The following is a 23,676-nucleotide window of genomic DNA, read 5'->3' as shown; positions in this document are numbered from 1 at the left end:
GAACATTGCAGGAATTATGTTTGGTATTCTAGCCAAATATCAGCTGGGGAAAAAAATGGTCTCAGCAGGTCAGAGTATTAACTGGAATCTATTTCCATAACTGATGCTTGCTGAACCCTGACTGCAGATCTATCTTTATCCATAATCAAAATTTTTAAAATTAGATTTTACAGGTTGTAAAGTATTTGGGGGACATCAATAGAGGTGTGCAAGGCATTAAAACAAATACAAGTATTTCATTTGAATGAAGAGCTTGTAGCATTGAAAATTATTGCAAGACATTACAGTGACACAAGACAAAGTAAAAATCAATGTTTCGATAGCAAGAGGCCACCAAGTCTATAGGAATTATACAGAAATATTGCACATAGGTCTGGTTTCCCGACTCAAGTGATGTGTAGGTCATGCATGGGTGGTGGGAAAACGGCCTTCTGATACCTCGCACTGTGAAGCTTTATCCTGTCTTTGATCAGACATTTAGGAATGTTGGAAGCAAGTTTTTAAAATTGAAAAAACAAACTTTAAAATTTGAAAACACATGAATGCTGTCAATTTTAAATACCTTGCTGAAACCTACATTAAAAAAGATCACGAACCCATTCACATTAACAGGGTCGTGTAGATATGTCAGTTAATGCAGAGGGGCCATATATGAAGTTTCTGGCTGCTCAGCTCCAAAACTACATCGCTGGACTCAATTGCTGAGTAAAAAAGTCACCGTACTATTTAATGATAATTAAATGGTCATTATTTCCAGGACAGCCCCACTCTGCAGGAGTGCCCTGGTTCTGCATCACAAACCAGTGATCAGATGATTTAGACATTTTAGCTATAACTCAAAAATACGCCCCAGAAAAAAGCCAAACTTAATGTCTATTCATATGTCATTAAATGAGAAAATATAATCAAATTTCCCTAGCCCAATTCTTCATGAACTCTGAGGTTCTACAGTGCTAACATCACAGCATATACCAAGCTTTTAAAAGCCAATCATAAAAAAATAAGATACTTATCTACCAAGGGGACATTTGATAATCCTATTGTTCACAACAAGTGCAACTTAATGGATTTACTACAGAATAATGTATTAAGCATTATGCTTTGACCTAGTTATGATGTTGACAATTAAAACTACTTTCAAATTTAGCACCTTACAACAACCAGATTATGTTCAAGATGCTAGCCAACGCTGCCAACTATCCTCCGTATTCAATGCAGGGTTCTTACTTTACACATTTTGATATTTATTGAAGGTAGAACATTTTGATGTGGTTTTGCTTGTTCACTACTGTTTCTCATTTCACGTGTATCTGTTGCTGAATCAGTTTGATGCGGAGAGGGTGCCATTTGTTGTAAAGGTCTTGAAGGTGGATGCAGGTTAAGTAAGGAAGGGGGTTGAGGTGGTGGTGCAGGCTTTGGCTGATTAACTGGATATTTGTGTTGTATTTCCCTTTGCCGTTTTCCTTGCTCTTGCACTTGCTGAGGAGTTCCCAGAGCTTGACCAACATGGAAATAGGGATATCGTAAAGCCTGCAAATACAATGAAAAAAAACAAGATCATTCTGGAGCATAGCTGTGAGCAGTGTCTTAATAATAAAGCCATTGGATAAAAAAAAACTACAAAGCTAGCATTTTATCAACAAATCTGAACTAATTGGAGCAATCTCAGAGTTTCATGGCTCCTGGGTGTTGTGACTTTTATCTTCCATCTACATAACTGGAAAAGCAGATCAAAACAAGAATATGGCTCTCATAGTTCTTCTATTTGATCACTGTATTGATGTTCAGTTTCCAAGTTCATAAAGAATGGGCAATGAACACGTCAAAGAAATTTCCTTACTTATGTAACTAGAACCGCATCAGAAAATCAAACAGAAATGGGCAAGTCAAGCTCTTCAATTAGAAATAGGTGCAATGAAAATTTAACTTTAAAAAAACAAGTTTGATAAATTCTCTCATTCAAAGTAGCAAAAACATCCTTTGGGTATTCCAGAATATACCAATATAATGAGCAACATAGAGAGTGAAATAAATTCAGAACTACACAGGGAGTCTAAAATTATATTCCATATTTTGATGGATATATATTTTTCAGTGGTGAAATACTGATTTTAAAATTGGGATGCAAGGAGCAATTTGATTGGTGACATTTATTACATGGGATGTATTTCTTGCTGGCCATTTTACATTTTCAGGGCCCCAATTTTTTTTTTAAAAATTTGTACCCTTAAAACCTTTTCATAACTTTAAGAACTTTCATTAAGTCAGCCTGAGCTGTCCCTCTCTAAAACAGTGCCCCAATTTGTTTACATTCTCATTGTCGAGTACATTCTCTTAGATCCAAAATTGACTGTTGCCAGTAATTATTCAGAATATAGAAATTTGAAATATGTGCAATTGTCTAGGTGAGGTTCAACTATTGTGCCAAACTATATTTAATTATATTTTTCTGGAAATTAAATCTGGTGCTATTTTCATCCCTCGTCCCCTCCTCCACCAATGGACTACCCAAATGTTTTTAAAGCCTTACAAGCCAGCATCCCTAAATTTAGACATTTATCAGAACCACACATCTTATTTGCTGCTCTAGGCTACATGGATTGTTTTTTTAAAAATCCACTAGCCTACCCCTTCCTGGCAAAATTGTCATGTTTGTGCACAATAATTTAGATGGTTACTAGAAATATTTTGTAGAAGCCGCACTTACTTTTAACAAGCTCAGCCCCATTATTAAACAATTTATTAGGGCATGTCAAGAAACAAGTAAAAGCTCTCTCATCTTTAGATTTTTTAAAAATCAGATGAAGTAGATAACCCTTTGAAATACCATGAGCTTTATTGCCATACGAGTCATTCAAGATTGTAATATCACTGGCTAACTCCAGTGCCTATCTAGTAATCCTCTTGTCTTGAAATTAATTGGACTCCTTGTTTTTAATCAAATGAGTGGGTTCATTATAATACTGAAGAGAATTGGAGAGGGGATCTCCTCGCTTTACTTGCCTTTTGATGGTGATTGGCTTCTTTGTTTCAATTACTGTACTGATTTAGCTGGACAAATCTGTAATAAGATCTGGAAAGATCTTTGGTGAAGACATCCTGCACAACGTCTTAATGATCAGGAAAGATCATGGGTCACCTCAATTCTCCACAATTAATTTTGAGTTAGTCAACTTTATAGCAACAGCAACTCACTTGGCTTGGAGTTGGCCGCTTCTTTGGGTCCCACTGCAGCAGGTCTCTCATTAGTTGAATAGCTTCACTACTTGCATTGGGAATCAGAGTCTTGAGGTTATTTGGTACACACTGAGGCCAGCGGAAATTCATGGCCGCTGCAAGCTGATAACCTTCGGACCAATTATTCTAAGATAATGATAATGAATTTATTGCCATATGCATTGTATGTATGTGCATACATACATAAAAGTCATCTGATACAAAAGTAAGATCATTCACATAATTATACTGTCAAAGAAAGAAAATGTGATTTGGGCAAAACTGGACTGAATTTTCTTATTCTCTAAATATATTTACCAAATACAGAAAACTAGGTTCAAATTATATCCATAAAATGGTTCTAATATTCAGACACTTGGACTGAATAGGCCATGATCAAAGGTAAGAGTTTCCAGGAGACAGCAAGGAGTGAATTACTAAAGATAAGCGTGCGATGGCTGGAACACTGAAACAGAGGGGGAAAAGAAAAAGTCAACTGAAAATGGAGAAGTGGAAAATACACGATATTATGTATCTGGGGTTGCTAAAACAAGAGTGAACCTAGGAACAGATATGCAATGAGAGCTTGAAAGACTAGGCATTTGAGATATTCTAGATAAATCCAATAAAAGCAATGGAGAAACTGTTTAACAAAGGAATAAATCACAGCATAAGAAGTACTGAAATACTTGACCGAATGCAGATTTTGGAATGAAATAAATATGAGAAAAAATATCTTTGATCAGTATTAAATTTAGTTTACCAGTGCCAGGAGAGATTTTGCTTCAAGATATGAAAGGATACATAAGTTTTACTTTTGTAAAGTTAAAAGAGGCTTTGGCAAATAAATTACTACACACTGCCACATGTCTTCCCTTTCAATCCAAACCCTCTCAAGTCATATAAGCTTTTGAAAGTCAAATTCAACATCATATGAACATTATTGTTCTATTTTACTCCATGGCTAAGTAAAGCTATGTATAAAAGTCACCAGTCACAAAATAATTTTGACTTTCCATACCTTTTTAGGTGTTCCTAAAACTTGGCAAATTTTGAAAATCTCATCTATTTCACTAGACCCAGGGAAAAGGGGTCTCAATGTGTAGAGCTCAGACATTATACAACCAACAGCCCACATGTCAATAGGAGAACTGTAATTTGTTGATCGAAGAAGAACTTCAGGGGCTCTATACCTGTAACAAACAGTAAACATTTATGCAAGGAAATGCAATATATAAATCAACAGCAAAAGTTTGCTTCTGAAGATGAGCAGTGGCACAAGGACAGCCTCTTCCCCACTACCATCAGGTTCCTGAAAGTTCAATGAACCAGAGACACTACCTTTGACTTTGTGAAAATTTTCTGTGTTGTTGAAAGGTGAATGTTTGTGCTGTGATGCTGCTACAAAACAACAAATTTTGGGACTTATTCACGATGACAAGTTCTGATTCTTTTCAAATGAAAGCCAAATGACTAACTTTTTGGTTTCACCTGAATGCAGTGCATTAGCTCCATCTCCTGGTTAAACATACTCATTTTGCGTGACTTTCTCATTTGGACTGCAGACATGACACGAGGAAACCTTTTCAAGAGCAGAACATTTTCAAGTGTTGTTTAAATTACAGTGATGATTTTTTTGGGGGAAAATAAAAAGAACAGTGAATCTTTCCAACTTGGATTTACTCTTAAGGAGCTTCAACTTTCTAGATTGTGACTGAACATCCAATGCCTACATTTGTTTTTCACAGCCAAAATACTTCTGACAGGAATCTGGGAGCAGAAGCAACCTGCTCTATACAACACAGATAAACACGCCAGGAACTTTATCAGATAAAGCGTAGGTTAGAAACACACAAGAACATAATGGGACAATGTTTTGACTCATATAGAATCTAGAATTGGGGAAACGAGGAAGTGTCTTCTTTGCAAAAGTCATAATTCTTTAGTCTAAGAGCTGAGGAAGCAATATTGTTAAATATATTCAAGACGAAGATAGATTTTTTTGATCTGAAGTGAAGGGTTACAGAGAGGAGCCAAGGTACAAAAAAAATCAAATTGTAGTGTATGCTAACGGCAGCACTACCAAAAAGAGAGATGTCCACAACAGCATGAGGTGAACCAGTAACTAGACTTTTAATTCCTCACGCTGCTCGAGAAGATCACCCACTTCCTGGGAGATGCACGCTGGCCTTAGGAAGTGACATCAGCGTGATGTGGTGTCACTCCCTGTCCAGCGGTGCTGTCCCCCAGGCAATGCGTGTTGCCAACCACGGGCTTCTCCTCGGTAGGAAAGGGGGACCCACACCATCTTGTTTCGGATGACCAGGACGGCGATTTGGCCCATCTAACCACGTGATCACTCAGCCCGCTACAAGATCAACCATGATCTTATTGAAAGATGGAGCACAATTTAAGGACCTCATGGCTTACTCCAACTATTTATTTTCTTATGCTCCTGGAAACCATTGAAAATACAAAAGAGTAAAACAAAATCAAAGGTCAACACTCAAAATTAACAACCTCCTTGCAACAGTACAATCCATTCACAAGGAAGGGTCAGGGTTTATGGGTGGAAAAGCATCATGTTGTGAATTTAGTAATGTTTTATTTTTCATAACCTGAGTTTGCAAAAGAAACAATCCATCATTGTTCCACTATTTCTCTAATTTTTGACTAAGTAATAACATTCTCCATTTTTTTTTTTTAAAAACCAAGTTTGGAACAACAGATTGTTCTTGAGAATCAAACTGTAGATGAAGAAATCACAGCCTTCCAAGTTGAACATTAACTCTGGCAAGAATCAACCCGCATCATATCTGTATTTTTTCTCCTCTAATTAAAAATAAAGCTACAGGTGCTAGTAAACAGGTTGTCACATTCAGCTGCAAATTGTAATTGTTATTGCCTACTTTGTGCATAATTCACAGCTGTCTTTGGCATGCTGTCACATGATACAAAGCCACATCAGAAATTATATCATTAGTTGTAAAACGTTATTCTTACCATCTTGTAGATACATAATCAGTGTACGGTGGACGAGATCGAATTTCACGAGCTAGGCCAAAATCAGCTATTTTTACAAGTTCTGGTCCCATGCAAAGGAGGTTTTCTGGTTTCATGTCACGATGAAAGAATCCTGGATAAGATATGAATGAAAAGGAACAATTTCTTTCTTTACCACAATTCTCAATGACTTAACCATTTCTCTTGCTTTCCTAGTTTACTCTATCTGCTTGGCAAAATGTAGGATCCAACAGCACAATATGGAAACGATACATGATACAGCACAAAGAGTTTAACCATTTTAAGAAAATTTCTAAAATCTAAATTAATCTCTTCAGAATTTCTTTAAGTTTAGACCAGAAGTTTGCACAAATTTCTAGTAATAATTTTCGCTCAACAATAATAAAGCTAGAAATACAAAGGCAATATTATGTAAATTAAATAAACACTTGGGTAGTTACCTCAGCAAGAGGATAAAGAAGAATGAGAGTGGCTGGAGCATGTGGCTGGACGTTATACATAGCACCTGCGGCTGACCCACGTTCTGGTTCACGTGACAAACCTTGTCACCTTGTGAGGTGGTTATAGGCTGTGAACGGGTCTGGCATTTAATGACAAGGGAGCAGTGACCTTTGCCTCTTTTCCGACCAGTAATGTGACCCTCTATGTGACAGGCCCAAGACACTGCCATAAGGAACGATGCAGTGATATTCTTCAGCTGGAAAAATTTACTTCCACTCACAACTATCAGATAATTTACTACCAAATCAGGGTAAATTAACTTTACAGATTATTTCAGGGGACATTTTGTTTCTTTCCCCTCAACCAACATTTAATTTGTTCTTTAGCTAGACATCCAACTTTCAATACAATGGAATTTCTTTGAGCAAAGGAGCTCAAAATCAATGGAGATTCTTCTCTTGATTCCCACCACCACAATCTTTGATGTATACTCAGTCACATGTTGAGATGATGTCAAAGGCAATCACTTTCAAGAGATGGCAGAAGTTAGCATTTATCCATATTTGAATAAGGTTGTGAGATATCTGAAGCAGAGAGGTGGCAAATAAAGATTCAGCAAGTAGGCTATTGGTGAGGGTGTGAACATTGATTCCAAAGTCTTCCATCACTTTACTCATGTTTGAGTGTAGATTAATCCAAGCACATACTTACTGCTTTGCAGATGACAGAACAGGAGTATTCATAGTCTAAGTTCTAATGGCACGCATTTCCAATATTCATATTCTTCATCAACCACCCTACTTAGCAGCAATAGCGATTTCTTTTTTGGGAGTACAAAAATAACTTGCATACAGAACTTCAAAAGTGTGGACTGAAAGAATTGGATCAAGCAGCAGTTGATATCAAATGCACAACCAAAGAGCAAAAATCAAAGGGGAGTCTCTTTCCACTGACAATCAGATCTCACAAATTGTGTTTCACCAATAAACAGGATGGATGATTTTTACTTATTAAACATTCATCTTAATTTTCAAAGTTCCAAACATTCTTAATTTTTAAAATTTAGACATACAGCACAGAAACAGGCCATTTCAGTCCACGAGTCCATGGCACCCAATTAACCTATAACCCATGGTATATTTCAAATGGTGGGAGAAAACCAGAGCTCCCTTGGAAATCCCACGCAAACACAGGGAGAGGATACTAACTCCTTACAGACTGCATGGGATTTGATCCCCACTCCCAATAACTGACACTGTAAAGGCATTGCACTAATCACTACACCAACCATGGTGGATTATTTTCCTCAAATAATTTTGAATGCCTACCGTGTTTGTGGATAAAAGCCAAACCTTGAAGTATCTGATACATGATGTTTCTTATGGATGATTCAGGAAAAAGGCGATTTCTGCAATCAAGAATCAATTATAAGATTCAACAAGGATCAGTTTTGCTCTCAAGTGATGCCTTATAAATGCCATCATTGCCCATCAATTTGATATTCAAATAACTTTGGCATGACAAAACTAAAGCATCGAAGAATGGAACATAGTAACATTTATACAAGAGGAATGAAGAGATGTAATAAACACCAAATGATGAGATTTTAAAACAGATGCAAGGTGGCGGTAGAATAAGCTGATAAGGCTGTTAAAAGAACTTTGGCTCTTTATAGACACAAGGACATGTTAAGGCACTGATTCAACTTAGTGTTTCCAATATAGGACACAATACTTCAGAAGTTACAGAAAGTATAAAGTTGCCAGAATGGTACGAATAATGAAATATTTCAGTTGTACATAGATTTTTTTTAAATCGTCTCAAGAGAAACAAAGGTTGGGGAGATGAAAATTAATCAAAATCATATGGTATGATTATAATGAAGTGGCTTAAAAACACAAAGTGTTAATGGCAAATGGCAAAGAAATGTGACAAAGGAAAAATATTATATGCCAAGTTATTACAATTTGGAAACCCAGGTCTGCAAAACAAATTTATCATTAATATTCAAAATTAAATCCGGTTAGTATTTGAATTTGTTTGCAAAACTGCAAATAAGAAGTGGGATAATTTATTAGAACATGAACATAGATACTGAGACCCAAATTACAATGAGTGTAACACCCAAACCCAGTTCAGACAAGGCAATTTTGAATGTTTCATAAAAGATGAAAAACATTAAACTGATCAAAATGTTTGTGTAGGACAGTTTCTGTTTACAAACCTTTCCCTGTAATACAGTCAATTTGCTTGTAAATGCTTTTGATTTTTGCCAGTGATTTAAACAATCCTAATTCAAGACTGCTCTGCATACACCAGAATTTTTATTATTATTATTATTTTTTTTTTTTAAACATGATTTTCTTTGAACTATACATTAAAGTTTCTGACTTACTGGGGCCAAAAATCTAGCGACCAAAATTTCTGCTGAAAAAATATAAGGAATATTAAAATCCAAGTCCAATTTGAACCTACAAAATGGATCATAACCAGAAAGGCCACAGCATAGTTTTTTCCTAATTTTTAGAGGGCAATGTTAGTAGTTAATGCCATTTTGTTCTGTACTCAAGGCATCATATCAGAACAGGTTATTATTATTAGCTACATGTTTCAGGAAAATAATTTATTAATTTAGCCAAATTAAAAATGACTATTAAATACAAACAGAGCAAACTATTAGGGGGTCCTTGCTTTAAGCAGATGAAACAATTAAGCAATGACAAAAATAAAAGTTCAGTGAACTGAGAAATATATGGATTTCAGATTTATTGTCCGAGTACATGACATCACATACATCCCTCAGATTCTTTTTTCTGTGGGCGAGGCAGAACAAGGGTCTGAAAATGTTGCCATTACTAACAATAATCAATATTTGGAGATAAATTGTACACACCAAAGAGAGTCATGTATAGAAATAATTTAGAATTGCCAACTGTGTTACGGATCCAGAGGATCCCAAAACCCAACAGCAATAGAAATTCACCAAGACAAATGGTTACTTAAACAAAAGTTACTTTTAATTTTCTTTAAACATAAAAACAAGATCAAACTTTAACATCACTATTTAACTTAACCCCCTTCTAATTATAAACGCACATGTAATATGTGTATAAGTTCAGAAAAGTTCTTTGATTCACAGTCCAATCTCACTTCTCACTCCTCCAAGTTCACCGGTATCAGGCAATTCTTATACTGTGCACGGAATTTAACATTTATGAATCTTCACCAGGCTTTGGTGCTCAAAAGGTAAATAGTTACTGCTCAGGAAGGTTCTTGTCGGTTTTCAGAGAGAGAATTGTTGCTCATTGGACACACACAAACTGATTCCTTCCGATCAGCCACTTCAGTGTCTTGCTGAAGATACTTGCCTCATCAGGGTTTTCCAGATGATAACTCCTTTCTTTCAGGTCACCAGAGTTCCTTTGTCTCAGGCAAAACATTATACAGCCACCCATCTCCTCTTGTATGGACCACAAGGGCTTTGAACAGGCTGAACTAAGAACTCACAACCCATCTTCAAAATGGGGTTGCAAACAAGCTTCCAAAAGCCACTGCAGAAAACCAACAGTCTCACTCTCTTTCTGTCACACTGAGAAAAAAACTGACTTTCTGCTTGCGAAACCACATGACCTTCCTAGAACAGCAAACTGCATTCAGATAGACTATGGCACTGAACCCAATCTTCTGAGTCCATTCATCTGTTGCTTTCCAAAACAATAATCTATTACTCCACAACATATCCAATTAACACCTACTTGTGAAGTCCTTCAGCAAAGCAGTTTCCATCGTCTTTACAAGGCACTGGGAGCCTGGACTCTCTGGCATGAGCAGAGCTCTGGCATTTTAAAATGAGATCGGTGTTGTGAAGTGTTTGTGTCCTACACTAAAAAAACCCCCACAATTTATCACCTTTAAAACAAATCTATGTACAATATAAAATAAAGCATAATTTGTCACAATTGAACTTTGGAAATTATGAAGAAAATGAAGCCTCATTTGAAAAATAGTTCAACAGAAGCTACAAAGTTAACATGATGAAATGTTGAGGGTAATCACATTACCAAGAGAACTGGTAAAATGTTGTAGATTGGGAAAAGACAGCCAAAAATAATGATGCAGAAATTACAATTAGCATATTGGAAAACAAATTTTAAAAGCTTCCAAAAGGTATTTAAAACAATAGTCAAACATACATGTCAATTCTTTACATTCAAGGGATAAAGCAATGACACAAGCATTGAACAAATATTGTCTTTCTTTACAGCAAGAAAAAAATATCCAAAACTAGTGGGGAATCCTAAACCCAGTGAAGAAAATAGCTTTAGTACACAAATTGTATTGAAGAAATGATGGGACTTGCAATTGCTAATGTATCAAAAGATTCTGAAAAAACTCAGACTTTTTCAGGTCAAAGATCCTTCCTGCATTATGTTTTAATTTCAGAATTTTCAACATTTACCATTCACCTAATGCTCAATATTCCAGGGGTATAAAAGAAGTAGAGAGAGATACTGGTCCCATTAATCTTCTACAATTTTTGAGATTTTCGAATGGTTCTGTTGATTGGAAGATGAGAAATATTAATGTTCAAGGACACAAAATAAAAAACAATTTCAAATCCCAATAGTTAGGCATCTGGTTTCCTGCAGCCCAGTTTCCATTTACTTTAACCTGGCTCATTGGAGAAGTTATTATAACCTCTCTGTAATATTTGAAAAGGTGAATTAAAAGTATGTTGGTGCACAGGAGTAATATTAGATGGTAATGAAAATTTTCCAGTCTGCATCAAAGTCCCAAGGGTGCCAGATGATCAGGGTTTTACTATATTTGGAAGATAACAAGCATTTAAAATCATCAGATCATCCAGGGTTATTAAAGAGAATTGATTTATTCATTTTTCGTAATCTATGCATTGCAGCCAAGGACAGGATTTATATCTCAAATTAAATTGCCCTTGCAAAGGCAGTGAGCTATCTCTTTGAACCGATTCCATCCTTCTGGTGAAAGTGCACAATGGTTTTGAGGGAAAGTTCAGAAGTCACACCCAACACTTGCATCAAGATGGCAATACATTTCCAAGCAGCAAAGCATTCAAGATGCAGAACCAGCAGCATGTCATGTCCCCACGCACCCGAAGCCCCTATTCTTTTTAGACGGAGTTTGTAAGTTTGAAACCCATTACAAGTGTAGCCTGAATGAGTAGCTGCACTGCATTTCATAGATAATACATGGTGCAGCAATGCTCAGGTTGATGGATGGTGCACAAATCAAGCAATCTCTAGATCGGTCAAGCTTCTTAGGTTGCTTGAACTTGGGCAAATCTGTCAGCAGTTTTCAAATCAGGTTTTAATCAGCAGGACAGGGATAAAATGCAACAGAAAAATCTCCAAATCGTGGTCTTTGTATCTTCATTTGAAAATATGCTATCAATTGTCTATGTAGTTGTTTAGGAAATGAGTATCGTTTTAGGTTTTCCCGTTTGTCTCCTGTGTATCCATTAAAGTTACGTGTGATTGTTACAGTTGTGTCCAGACTAGTCTCTGTGAACCCATTAAACCTGACACTCTTCTAAACAGAAGATAGCAAAAACAACTTGATTTATGATTATTTTTCCCCTTAAACTTGATCATTGGAAATTTGGGTACTGTAATTCAAACATCTACTATGCAAATAAGTGCAGAATCACCTACAGTTAAACTCAAATTGTCATCATTTAATATAAAAAAAATGCAAGATCAATACTCAATTTCTTTAATTCTAAAGTAAATGAGAAATATTTGTTCCTCTCAAACCAAAAAAAGGGACAAAAATATGTGTCTACATAAATACAGCTGCCAAAAATTAATTGTACATAGCCCCACACAGAGCTTGTAAATGAAGTGATTGATCCGACTCAGGGTCGAATTCCAAGCTTATCCAAACAGTTATCAGAGTCACTTCTGTTATGGAAAAAACCCAAAAAGATAGACTGGTATGCAGCTATCTTTTACTCCACAGGAACAACCATCATTTTCTACTTAGGAGGTCTAAAATAACATTAAAACTGAATGAATTAGCTAATCATACCAAATTGGGCAGTGTCAAACAAAATAGAGGGAGCACTGTACATAAAAGTTATTCATTTATGTCACAATTGACACCACAGAAATCAACAATTCTGAGCTTTCCCCAAGTTCATTTATTATTTAGTCTATTTATTATTTCGTACATGTACAATCCGACAAACCGTGCTTCTCTGGACAAATAAAAACAAAACACAGTACATAATGATGACATAAATAATCAAAATAAATATTTGGGATAAATTACTCAGTTATAGGATCTGTTCATCAATCTCACAGCCTGCAGGAAGAAGGTATTCCCCAGCCTGGCAGTCCTGATTTTGATGCTCTTGTACCTCCTCCTTGATGGTAGTGGGTTAAAGATACTGTGTGCTGGATGGAAAGGACTCCTATAATTCCTTCAGCCCTATTTAGACAATGCTCTCAGTTAATGTTGTCAACAGAGGAAAGGGAGATCCCAGCGATCTTCTCGGTTGTTTTAACAATCATCTGAACCGACTTCCCAGTCTGATGCTTTGCAGCTACCATATCAGTGTCATCCTCTCTCAGAAATCTTGACTAATGCTTTGATGATCCAATCAGAAGACCCAAGGCATTTGTTTGACATTTCCAGACAAGATCAAGCATCCAGCTGGATGACTTATTCTTCCAAGGAAAGACACCATGAGAATTTAAAGAATTTAAATTAACTTCTTTTTGTTCTTCATTTTAAAAATACTTCTTGATGCACAAGATAATAACTGACACAATCAATACCAAGAAATCCATTTGATGAGTGAAATATTATTGAAACTACAAGTCATATTTTTCAGTAAATCTTTACATCAGAATTATAAACCAACTATACCTAGCATATTCATTTACGCATCTCCTCTCAGAAGTTGTACCAGCTCATTTCAAGTGCATGTGATTAGACTTGGTAGCAAGATTAAGCCTAATATTACCTGTCTCTCATCAGTTGATAGAGATTTTCCTTCATATATTCAAACACAAAATAGAGGTGATCATTTTCTCTTACAACTTCTTTCAGTTTGATTACATTTGCGTGGTTTAATTTCTTCAGTGACTGGAATGAGACAACAAGAGTCATGTTAAATAGACCAGTTTCTACATAACCTACAAAACACATTACTGGTGAAATGTAAAATGTAAACAGGTTCACAACCTGGCAAGACAAAGAATGAAGGTTTGCCAAGATAATCGCAAAGCCCCATTAAAATAATTTAACAACTTTAATATCTATTGCTTAGTTATCATTTAAATTTTCAGAAATTTGTACACCTGATTTTGATAATCTCCAGTCTGTTCCAAACCTATGTTGTATGAAGTGCCAAGAAATGGACTTAATAGTACATGTTGAGGCAAGGGATTATCAGGAATTTATGCTCAGATTGTGTATCGCATATTACAGCATACAAGTCAAGTCACGAAACACAAAATCTCTCAAAAAATGAGGGGGAAGTGGTCGACTTATATGCCAGACCTACTTTTGAGACGTTAAACTGTGCTGATCTGGCATACAAGTCGACCCTTGAAAAACCGATTCGGCGTACAAGTCGACCCTTGAAAAACCAAAAAAAATCCTAACTGCAACAGATGTTCATTGAAAACACAATTAGCCCTTCAAAATCACCATCATTGTCTGAAATCAACACCCTTCAAAATCACTCTTGCTACCATCGTCTGAAGCAAAGATGGCAGCAAGCACATCCATGCTCTCACTGTTTAAACAGCCATCATATGGGTCCCAGTCTGTAAATGATGAGGTTTAAAGCTCGTTTCGTATTTTCATTGTGTGCTGCATTATGTTGATGGATCCTCCATGATAGCAATCACCTCCAGCCAACACCCAACAGATCAATCCATGTGATCTATGGGGGGGGGGGGGCCCAACGTATACACTGGTCAATGACCCATCTCAGGCATCGCGAGCTTTGCGGGTCAACTTGTACACTGGTTAACAGGGCATCTCAAGCAGCCAGAAGATGGGGGTAGACTTAAACGCTGGATATACCATTAAACCCTTAAAATGTGGCTGAAAAAGGGGGGGGGGGGTTGATTTGTATGCAGAAATATACAGTAATTGCATTCAATCACTCTGAAGGCAACTGACAAGAAGAATTATGACAGCATGACATTAGAAGTATAATATGATAGTCAGAAGACAAGTGCTAAGAATTGCATAAAAGGAGCAATGGTATGCAACAATACCGGTTAACTCGTCATTTCTGTTCCACCATTCAATGAGATTCATGGCTGAATGATAATCTGCCATCATCAAACCATTTTTTTTCCTGTTGTATTTTCTTTATTAAAGATCTATTGAAGAGGTAGGAGTCTCCAAAAGATGAGAAGGTCACAAAACCCTCATCTTAATGTTCCTCAACCCAAAACGCAAATTCTGATTCTTTTTTCCACAGGTGTGATCTAATGAGTACTTTTGATAACAGGTTTTATGATAATAACAAGATTAAAATTTACCTTGACTTCTCTGAGATTCATACATTCATCCCAAGAATAGAATTTCCGCTTCATTCTATTGAAGAAAAACACAGATTAAACAAATTGCAAAGGTGTTTTTCCCTTCTTTTATTTCTCTATTTACTTCAAATGGGAAATTATGTTTGCACACAAAAAAAAACTATGATCCTTGTTCATTACAACCAGAGTATTTTCCTGCCCCAATTCCAAAAAGGCATATTAAAAACAAAGCAAGAATATTTAACGAATTTTCTTTAAATATCATTAAAAACAAATAAAAGTCCCCAAAACTAATCGTAACTTGTGGAGAATCAATTAGCAGATTTTTTTTTTCTCTGTCCATCGTCTGTACACTCTTGGGAAATTTGCCATGGAATGAATACATCTTGACAATTCTTGGCAAATAGTATGATTCACATCACACCTACAGAGGTTGGACGCAACTCCAACAGAAGCACATTCCTAGTTAACTGATTAGAGAATACAAGAATTTTACTTTGTGTAACAAATTTTACTCTCCCCATATAATATTTAAACCAATATAAAATATTTCTTTTTAATGTGGATAGCATCAAGACAAAAAAATTTGTTCAGGAAGTTAATCATCAATTAACACCAGATACTCACGTTGTTATTTAAATATTTTGAGCACTAAACTTTGTTTAATGATAACATTCCTGTGAAGCTAATAAAGATTAGCAAGTTCCTGAGAAATTGTTTGGCAATGGTGCAATTTTTATAAGATCAGGACATGTAGCAATATGTTATTTTGCTCTGGTTCTAAACAAATGGACAAGTAGAACACCACAATTTGCAAAGCTCATTTCTAACATTATAATCATAGTTATGTAAACCACGTACCTTCAATACAAGTTATGCTGTTACGATATTGTGAATATACAAGAATTATGAAACTAATCTACTGATGTATCCTGCATTTGAACAATAGCCTAATTAGATTTTTTTTTAATTACCTCAGTCAAAAGTAGAGCAATGATTATCCTCTTATAACTAATATTTTAGTGGAAATTTGAGGAATTTTATAGCTCAGAACCACAATTCACAAGTCATTGCTCTTTTCCCTTTGAGCTCAGACATGCGACAAAATGATACAAACTAGAAGAGAAAAGAAACTGTATCACCAGTTATGAGCAAACAATGAGGTGCTCAAGGAACTCGGTGGGTGAGGCAGCATCCATGGGTAGAAGAGGTCAGAATATTTCAGTCAGAACTTTATCAAGTGAAAAAGGGAATGATATTACAAATATTTTGATGGGGGAAAGAAGCTGGCGATGACACATGATAGGGTATTGGACAGAAGGTGAGAAAGACGGAGAGACAGCTATAGGAAGAGACCGCTGGGAAGGAAGGGGGATTGAGATAGATCAAAAAGTACCAGAGTAAATAAAGAGATGGGAACAGTGGAACCAGATGCAGGTGGAGCAATTTCCTTATAATCTTTATTGCTTTGACCAAGACGACATTATTTGTTAAAAGTTTGTCATGAGATGATTTTGGATGAGAAGTCACAGAGAGATACCAAGGACAGCATGCTATTCTGGGTAACAATGTACTTACTACTTATTTCATGTCTGAAGATTGATCAAGATGGAACACTAGAATGAGTCACAGCAACAATTACCAGGAATATATTCAAACGACTCTTTCAGCAGAAGTTCACAACAGTTTTGATGAATACTTTAGTTATGCTGCAAGTAAATTTAAGATCTAACTTTAAGGATGAACCTGGAACTAGATTTAGCTTACCCACTCAAACCGATGTGAACCGCTTTTCATGGTATGCACATTTGTATTACAATTTACTCAACATTCAAGTAGCACCTTTGGAAGAATTTTAAAGGTGTGTGGCAAGGGCATAAATAATCACTCACTTTTTAATGGCCACCAGTTCTCCTGAATCTATACATCTTCCCATGAGAACAGAGCCATATGTTCCATCGCCAAGTTGTTTCATAGTGGTGTAACGATTCATGCCAGTGCACACACTATACACTTGCAGTCAATGCTGAAATATGCCCAAGGTTCCCTCCTCAGTGGCAAGCAATTGTTCACCCAGAATCTTCTGTCACTGTAGAAACAACTGATGTAGCCATGCGCATCTTGGTCTATACCAGTAACGACAGGCATATTTTGTAGATTCACCTGCACATGGATGAAAGTTGGAAAGGAAATTTAAAAATCCCACAAGCATTCAGAAAATCTATCCAGAGAAAGAGGTTATTTTTTAAGTTAACATCAATAATATTCCTGTGAAATTAACTGCAGTGAAAGCAACAGTGCAAATTAAGAAACAATGCTCTTCAAATGCAATGAATTCCTTGCATATTCAAGTGTAATTTTTTTTAAATAGAATCTTTGTTACTACAGGAAGTCCCTGGCTTATGACTGTACTCCATTCTGACCGACCAGTTGATTCTAGAAATGGACGCAAGTTGGAAGTACGTTAGCATGACATTGGTTGATTACCTTCATTTTTAATTCCAAATTGAGCATCATCAGGGGACTATCAAGAGGGGATGGGTTTTTCTTTTTGCTCAATATCTCCTTTGGCGAGCTTACCTTACTGCACTTGTGTAATGCCTGCAGCCGTTTTTTTTTCAGTCGTACACGAGGATGTCAGGGACTAACTGTATTTGAAAGCTAACAGCTCTGGACAGCGCCAACAAAAATAGAGAAACCCATTTATTTGCCTCACTGGACTAGCATTTGTTACATCCTACAGTGTAAAATAGCTGCTGCATGCAACAATTTAACCTTCCTAATGCATATTAAATATTGCAATACATGACAGATGTAAGCATATCCAAAGGCAAACTTTTTATTCACTGTACAATTATAAGCACCATACTGCAAAGAAACAGGCCTTGGGCCATCCAGTCCTCAATGACCAACAGACACCCATCTCTGTTGATCCCATTTTTCAATGCTTGGCCTGTAGCCTTCAATGCCAAGATCTTCATGTGCACATCAAGACACTTAAATGCAGTCAGTGACTCTGCTTCCACTATTCTTTATAGCAGTGTTTGTCAGCTGTTTGCCCCTCTTGGATGAAGAAGTTCCCCTTCATCGTTTTCCTCAACCCAAACCTATGTCCCCTAGTTTTATTAGTTTCAAAAAAAGGCAAATTTTTATTCCATCCTACCTCTGCTCTTCAAACAAATCCCCTTGTAACCTCATCTACTCCAAGGAAAATAAGCTTGGGCTTCTCTATCCTTTCCTCACAGAAGAAATGTTCCATCCCAGGCCACATCCAGCACGTTCTCATCCTCCCTATTGCAAAGTAAACAGGGCAGTGGTGAATATCTTACAAACCAACACGTATAAACTCCTTCCAGGAAACAACTATATTTCAATGAAAATACAAACTTAAGTGACGCATGCCCCAGTCCAATAATGCTTCTTATGAAGCCAACTTAAATTTAACATTTAGACCTACAACATGGCAACAGGCCATTTCAGCCCACGAGTCTGTGCCGCCCAATTTACACCCAATTAGTCTACACCCCCCAGTGCATTTCAAACAGTGGGAGGAAACCGGACTCTCTGGGGAAAACCCACACAGACACGGGAAGAATGTACAAAGGCCTTACAAACAGTACAGGATTTGAACCTTAGTCCTGATCGCTAGCATTGTAAAGACTTTGTGCTAACCACTATGCCAATCATGCCTCTCCAATCATCATCTACTTTCCAAATAGAAGACTGAGCAATTCAAATTAATTTTTTAACTCCCCCCCCACCCCCCAGATTATTTCAAATTTGCTTTGTTTGAGAAATGTTATCATTTTCAATCTTCCCTACCTACAGCAGCCCCCTCCCTAATACCAAAAATTTACCTACTTTGACTCCATAGACACAAAAGATATTTATATCAACACTTAGAGGAAAAGAAAAACAGCAGACACCAAAATCTCAACCAAACAAAAAGCTGAGAGATCAGGAGGTATCCATGGGGGAAAAAAAACAAGATGGTGAATATTTTGAGTCAGGACTAGACTCTTGAAAAAATAGTTCTAATCTGAAATGACCTGCTGAGTCTCTCCAGCTTCTCATTGTTTACTTAATACATCCAAAGCTCAATTATTACATTCTTCAGGAAACGATAAGAGTGTGTGTGCGCATGCGTTTGCGTGTGTGCATACACACATTTTTATTAACATATATTAAGGAAGTGTGTGGTATGTAGATGCTTTTATCTAACACACTCCTCCTCCTTAGTCTAAATTCCCCAAGGGGAAAGCTTTGAAATTACCGAGTTGTTTTAAAAGACCTCCATTGTATTGTATCTGAAAGATCTAATAATAAAAAACATAATTCAAGCCTAATCATACTGTTACTGTGATTTCTTCCATTATGTTAAATCAGTTTTTTTTTTAAATTTTTTTGCTCTTAGAAATTCAATTAAAAAAAATCATGCCCCCTCAAATGGCAGAGATTAATATCTTGTGCATTAAAATAAAACTGCAACAGTAGGTTATGGAGTAAGGAAGGTTAACAGCTGTATACCTATGGGAAAAAAAAAATCATATACATCTTATGATACTTTTGTAAAGGTCTGGCAGCCACACCTGGACCACGTAGGGCACACATGTCAAACTCTGGCCCGCGGAGATATAATTATATTTTGCCCGCAAGATCATTTCAAAAATGTATTAGAGGTGGCCCGCCCCGCAGCGAGAGCCGATGCTGTTTTTTGGTAATGTCACCCCCACCATCCTCCCCCTTCATTGCACATCCTTCCCCACCCCCTAACTATCCCCTCCCCCCAAAAACCACCCCCCTTAAAAGATGGCCAGAATATTCTCAAAAAGGAATCCAGAATGGTAAAGTTCCACAAACCTTCTGCTGGGAATCCTAACAACACCCGGGCATCAGATCCACGGGACGTGGAGGGAGCAAGAGTGTTGCAGGTTGACCGTGCAAACTTTGAGAACGGGGAAAACAAAATTGTAACACGAGAAGTCTGTCGATGTCATCAGCCGGCAAGCCAGTTGGAAGGCTCCCCGCACAACCAGTCACTTCTCCCACCTGTCGAGCGGTGCGGCGGATGGGCGAGCGCCTGTGATTTCCTGTCGGCGCAACGGACATGGCAGGCTGCGCACGGCCCCCACTGTTCCGCAAAGGCTGATCGGCAGCGCGCTGGGCCTGAGTGGGTGGGTAAGCAGGGGTGGGCAGAGGGTGTAGGTGAGGAGTAATGGGCAGGGGAAGTTATGGTGGTGCGAGGGGCAGTTAGAGGGAGGGATGAGTAGAAGGAGGGGTGGATAGGGAAGAGGTAAAAGGGGAGGGGCAGGGCGAGTAGGGGAGGGGTGATTAGAGGGTGAGAGACGGGTAGAGGGAGGAACAGGTTGAGGGGAGAGGCAGTAGAGTGGCATGTATAGGATGGCGTGGGTAGAGGCAGAGCGAGTGGAGTGAGGGGTGAGTAGAGGTTGGGTAAAAGACTGGTCAGGTAGAGGGATGGTGGGTCAAGGGTGAATAGAGGCCTAGAGCCTGAGGAGTGAGCAGGAAATGCTGAGTCCTGATGCAGGCCAAAATGGACACAGCCTGTGAATGCTGACTACATCTCCACAGGGACCAAATATGTTTCCCTCAGGTCAAGCAAAGGGTGAACTTGAGCTACCTTCTCCTGACCTGTAACATTATCCTCCTAAAGTTATATCCTAAAGTTTAACATTACATATGTTGAAAGAAGAGAAAACATGCAGATGTTGTTGAAAATTTTCAATAAATATTTAGTTCGGCCCTCGACTTAGTCCAAGTTTTTAATTTTGGCCCTCCGTGAATTTGAGTTTGACACCCCTGACGTAGGGGCTCAGGTACAGTAATAAAAAGGAACAAAAAAGGTAACTGTACTCTATATATATTAAAATATATGCAAGTCCTGCTGGTGAATGGATCTGTATTTATGGAAGGGGAGGGAGGGACTGTTTTTGTTGTGTTTGTGAGAAAAAGAAACATTTTAAATATACAATATTAAAAAAAAACAAAAATATTTTTAAAAATGTGAAACAAGGTTTACTACCCAACAATCTCATTAATACTGCAAAAAAAAAAGCAGATTTACACCAAAAAGACCAGGTGAAAATGGCAAGTATTGAAACAAAAGAAAATTATTCCTTGCCAGAATCAGAATCAGGATTTATCGTCGTGAAATTCGGTGTTTTGCGGCAGCATCAAAGTGACCAGATAGGTGATAATAACCATGACTCAAGTTCCAATGCTTTTGCTACAGATGCAAAATTCCTATCTCAGCTTCACTTCCTCACATTTCACCATACTCCTTAATATATTGAAGCAATAAATGGCTGTGAGGTTTCATTACCCAATGAGCTGAACACCTTTTATGGTCGTAGCAAAAAAATAGAATGCTGGAGAAACTCAGCAGGTCAAGCATTGTCCTTTATATAGCAAAGGTTAAAATACATAACTGATGTTTTAGGCTTGAGTCCTTTATCAAGGTATGGAAAAATGTTGGCAGGTATCTGATCAAAAGAGTGGGGGGGGGGGCAGGAGGAGGGGTGGTCACTAATATGGGAGGGATAGGTGAAGAAGGGAGGGAGGGGACAGCAACAATGAAGGGGAGGAGGGATGGCTAGATGAAGGGAGTGAGGAGAACTGGGAAGAGAAGGGGGTGGGAAGAGGAGAGCAAGATAGCAGGAATCAGAAAAGTTGATGTTATGCCATCTGGCTGGAAAGTGCCCAAACAGAAAATCAGGTGTTGTTCCTCCAATTTGTGGGCGGTCTTGGTGGGACAGTACATAAGGCCATGGAGAGACATTCAAGTATGGGAGTGTGACACAGAACTGAAATGGTTGGCTACTAGGAGGTGTCTGTCACCGCTGCAGATGGAGCGAAAGGTGTTCTGCAAAGCGATCTCTCAAATTGCACCCAGTCTCTCCATTGAGGAGAAGGCCACAAAAGGATGTAGTAAATCAGACCTGTGAATACACAAGTGAAGTGTTGCTTCATTTGAAAGGCTCATTTGGGGCCCCCGGACTGTGATTAGGCAGGAGGTGTGGGCTCAAGTGTGGCAGCTCCTGCGACCACAGGGGAAGGTGTTTTTAAAGAATACTAAGCTAGAGAAACTCAGCTGAAAAGGAGCATTCAATGGTACCAAAGAGAATTCCTGCAGAAGCCAGCAATCCTGTAATATGTCTGAGGCCAACATCAGAACATTGTTCACGAGGATGAACCCTTGCAAGGTGTCAGGCCCTGATTGTGTACCTGGTAGGGTACTGCAAATCTGTGGCAACTAGCTGGAGTGTTCACGGACATTTTCGATCTCTCATTGCTGCAGTCAGAGGTTCCTACCTGCTTTAAAAGGGCATCAATTATACTGCGGCCCAAGAAGAGCAGAGAGAGCTGCCTCAATGACCATCATGCAGTAGCCAGGCATGTGAATTTTCTGCATTTCTGAACGATTTCTGTGTTCAGGAGCTTGGATCAGGGCCAATTGGTCTTCTCACTGATAACTTCAGACAGGGGGGCAGCAGCGGACCTCGGGCTCCCGGCGGGGCAGCAGCAGACCTCAGTGGGGAGGTGTCGGTGATCGGCGGTGGCCAGCATTTTTTTTGAAAGTCAAGAACAAGGCAGAATAAAGCAGCAAAGTGTTCATTGTAACTGGGAACAAGGTGGAATAAAGCAGCAAATACACCATGAAGGTAACAAAATGGCATGGAGAAGAAAAAGAATAAATTGAAAATGTTTATCCTTACAGTGATTTGTCAGTCAATAAAAATATTATTAGTATTGTGACACAATGGGTTAATTAAATATATACTCAGAAAAGGGATTAGAATTGGGTTAACTGTTAGGTTGCATGCATTTTACAGACAGAACAATACCTTGCAAAGTTCTGAGGGCAGGTGCAAACAGAAGGTTTTGGGCTTTAGCAACATGTGCAAGCACACCCAAGAAACTGAAACACTTGCAGAAAGTTGGGGCCATGTGCTTTTTGTAAAGCCTGGAAATTGCACCATTTGCAAACTGAAACCAAAAAAAAATAAGTGCCTGGAACATCAGGAGGGGAGGGGCAGAGAACAAGAGAGAAGGCAGTTAGCAGGAGGCAGTCTGAGAAAGGATGGACAGAAGAGGAGTCTGCTGAAAAGGCTCCTTTTTCAAGACTGGGCAGAGTTCTTATATGATTGCCTGAGTGTACTCTCTATGGAAATCAGGAGTGGCAGCTAGACTTCCCGGTGTTTCAAAGAGAAGAACTCAGAAGAACCTGGAAAGAAGTTGTTTTTTTTTCTCTGGAAGACACTCCTGTTTGGGGTGTCCAACAACCATCAACTGTCTCTCTGTGGAGGAGTCACGTGATGGAGTAGTGGCCGGTAGGAGAATACCAGCCCTCTCCAGAAATGAAGAAAAAAGGCGAAAAACCAAAGCCCCAGACGCACAAATCACAACAAATAAAAAATAAAGGTTTGTAGAAAAT

General features: G+C 38.0%; 2 protein-coding genes across 7 annotated transcripts in view; one reads left to right on the top strand and one right to left on the bottom strand.

The window, feature by feature from the left end:
- Window positions 1-6,043, top strand: part of LOC138736458 (katanin p60 ATPase-containing subunit A1-like) — a 79,854-nt gene extending 73,811 nt beyond the window's left edge. For 3 of the 5 annotated variants that reach the window (XM_069886018.1, XM_069886019.1, XM_069886017.1), the window contains one exon: window positions 4,246-6,041. In XM_069886018.1, coding sequence (XP_069742119.1) covers window positions 4,246-4,322 — 77 coding nt within the window. In that variant the 3' untranslated portion in view covers window positions 4,323-6,041. Of the gene's footprint in view, window positions 1-4,245 lie in introns of all 5 variants that reach the window. The other 2 variants (XM_069886021.1, XM_069886020.1) reach the window with 1 other exon arrangement.
- A 192-nt stretch (window positions 6,044-6,235) lies between these two features.
- Window positions 6,236-23,676, bottom strand: part of LOC138736462 (serine/threonine-protein kinase MAK-like) — a 31,328-nt gene continuing 13,887 nt past the window's right edge. The window contains exons 2-5 of one of the 2 annotated variants that reach the window (XM_069886033.1): window positions 17,117-17,387; window positions 15,225-15,279; window positions 13,688-13,809; window positions 6,236-6,352 (exon numbers count right to left, since the gene is read on the bottom strand). In XM_069886033.1, coding sequence (XP_069742134.1) covers window positions 6,337-6,352; window positions 13,688-13,809; window positions 15,225-15,279; window positions 17,117-17,217 — 294 coding nt within the window. In that variant the 5' untranslated portion in view covers window positions 17,218-17,387 and the 3' untranslated portion in view covers window positions 6,236-6,336. Of the gene's footprint in view, window positions 6,353-9,676; window positions 11,238-13,687; window positions 13,810-15,224; window positions 15,280-17,116; window positions 17,388-23,676 lie in introns of those variants that run through there. The other variant, XM_069886032.1, reaches the window with a different exon arrangement.

Source organism: Narcine bancroftii, chromosome 6 (assembly GCF_036971445.1).
Source record: "Narcine bancroftii isolate sNarBan1 chromosome 6, sNarBan1.hap1, whole genome shotgun sequence".
In the NCBI taxonomy this organism is placed as follows: domain Eukaryota; kingdom Metazoa; phylum Chordata; class Chondrichthyes; order Torpediniformes; family Narcinidae; genus Narcine; species Narcine bancroftii.
This window is presented reverse-complemented; position numbering and strand designations above follow the sequence as displayed.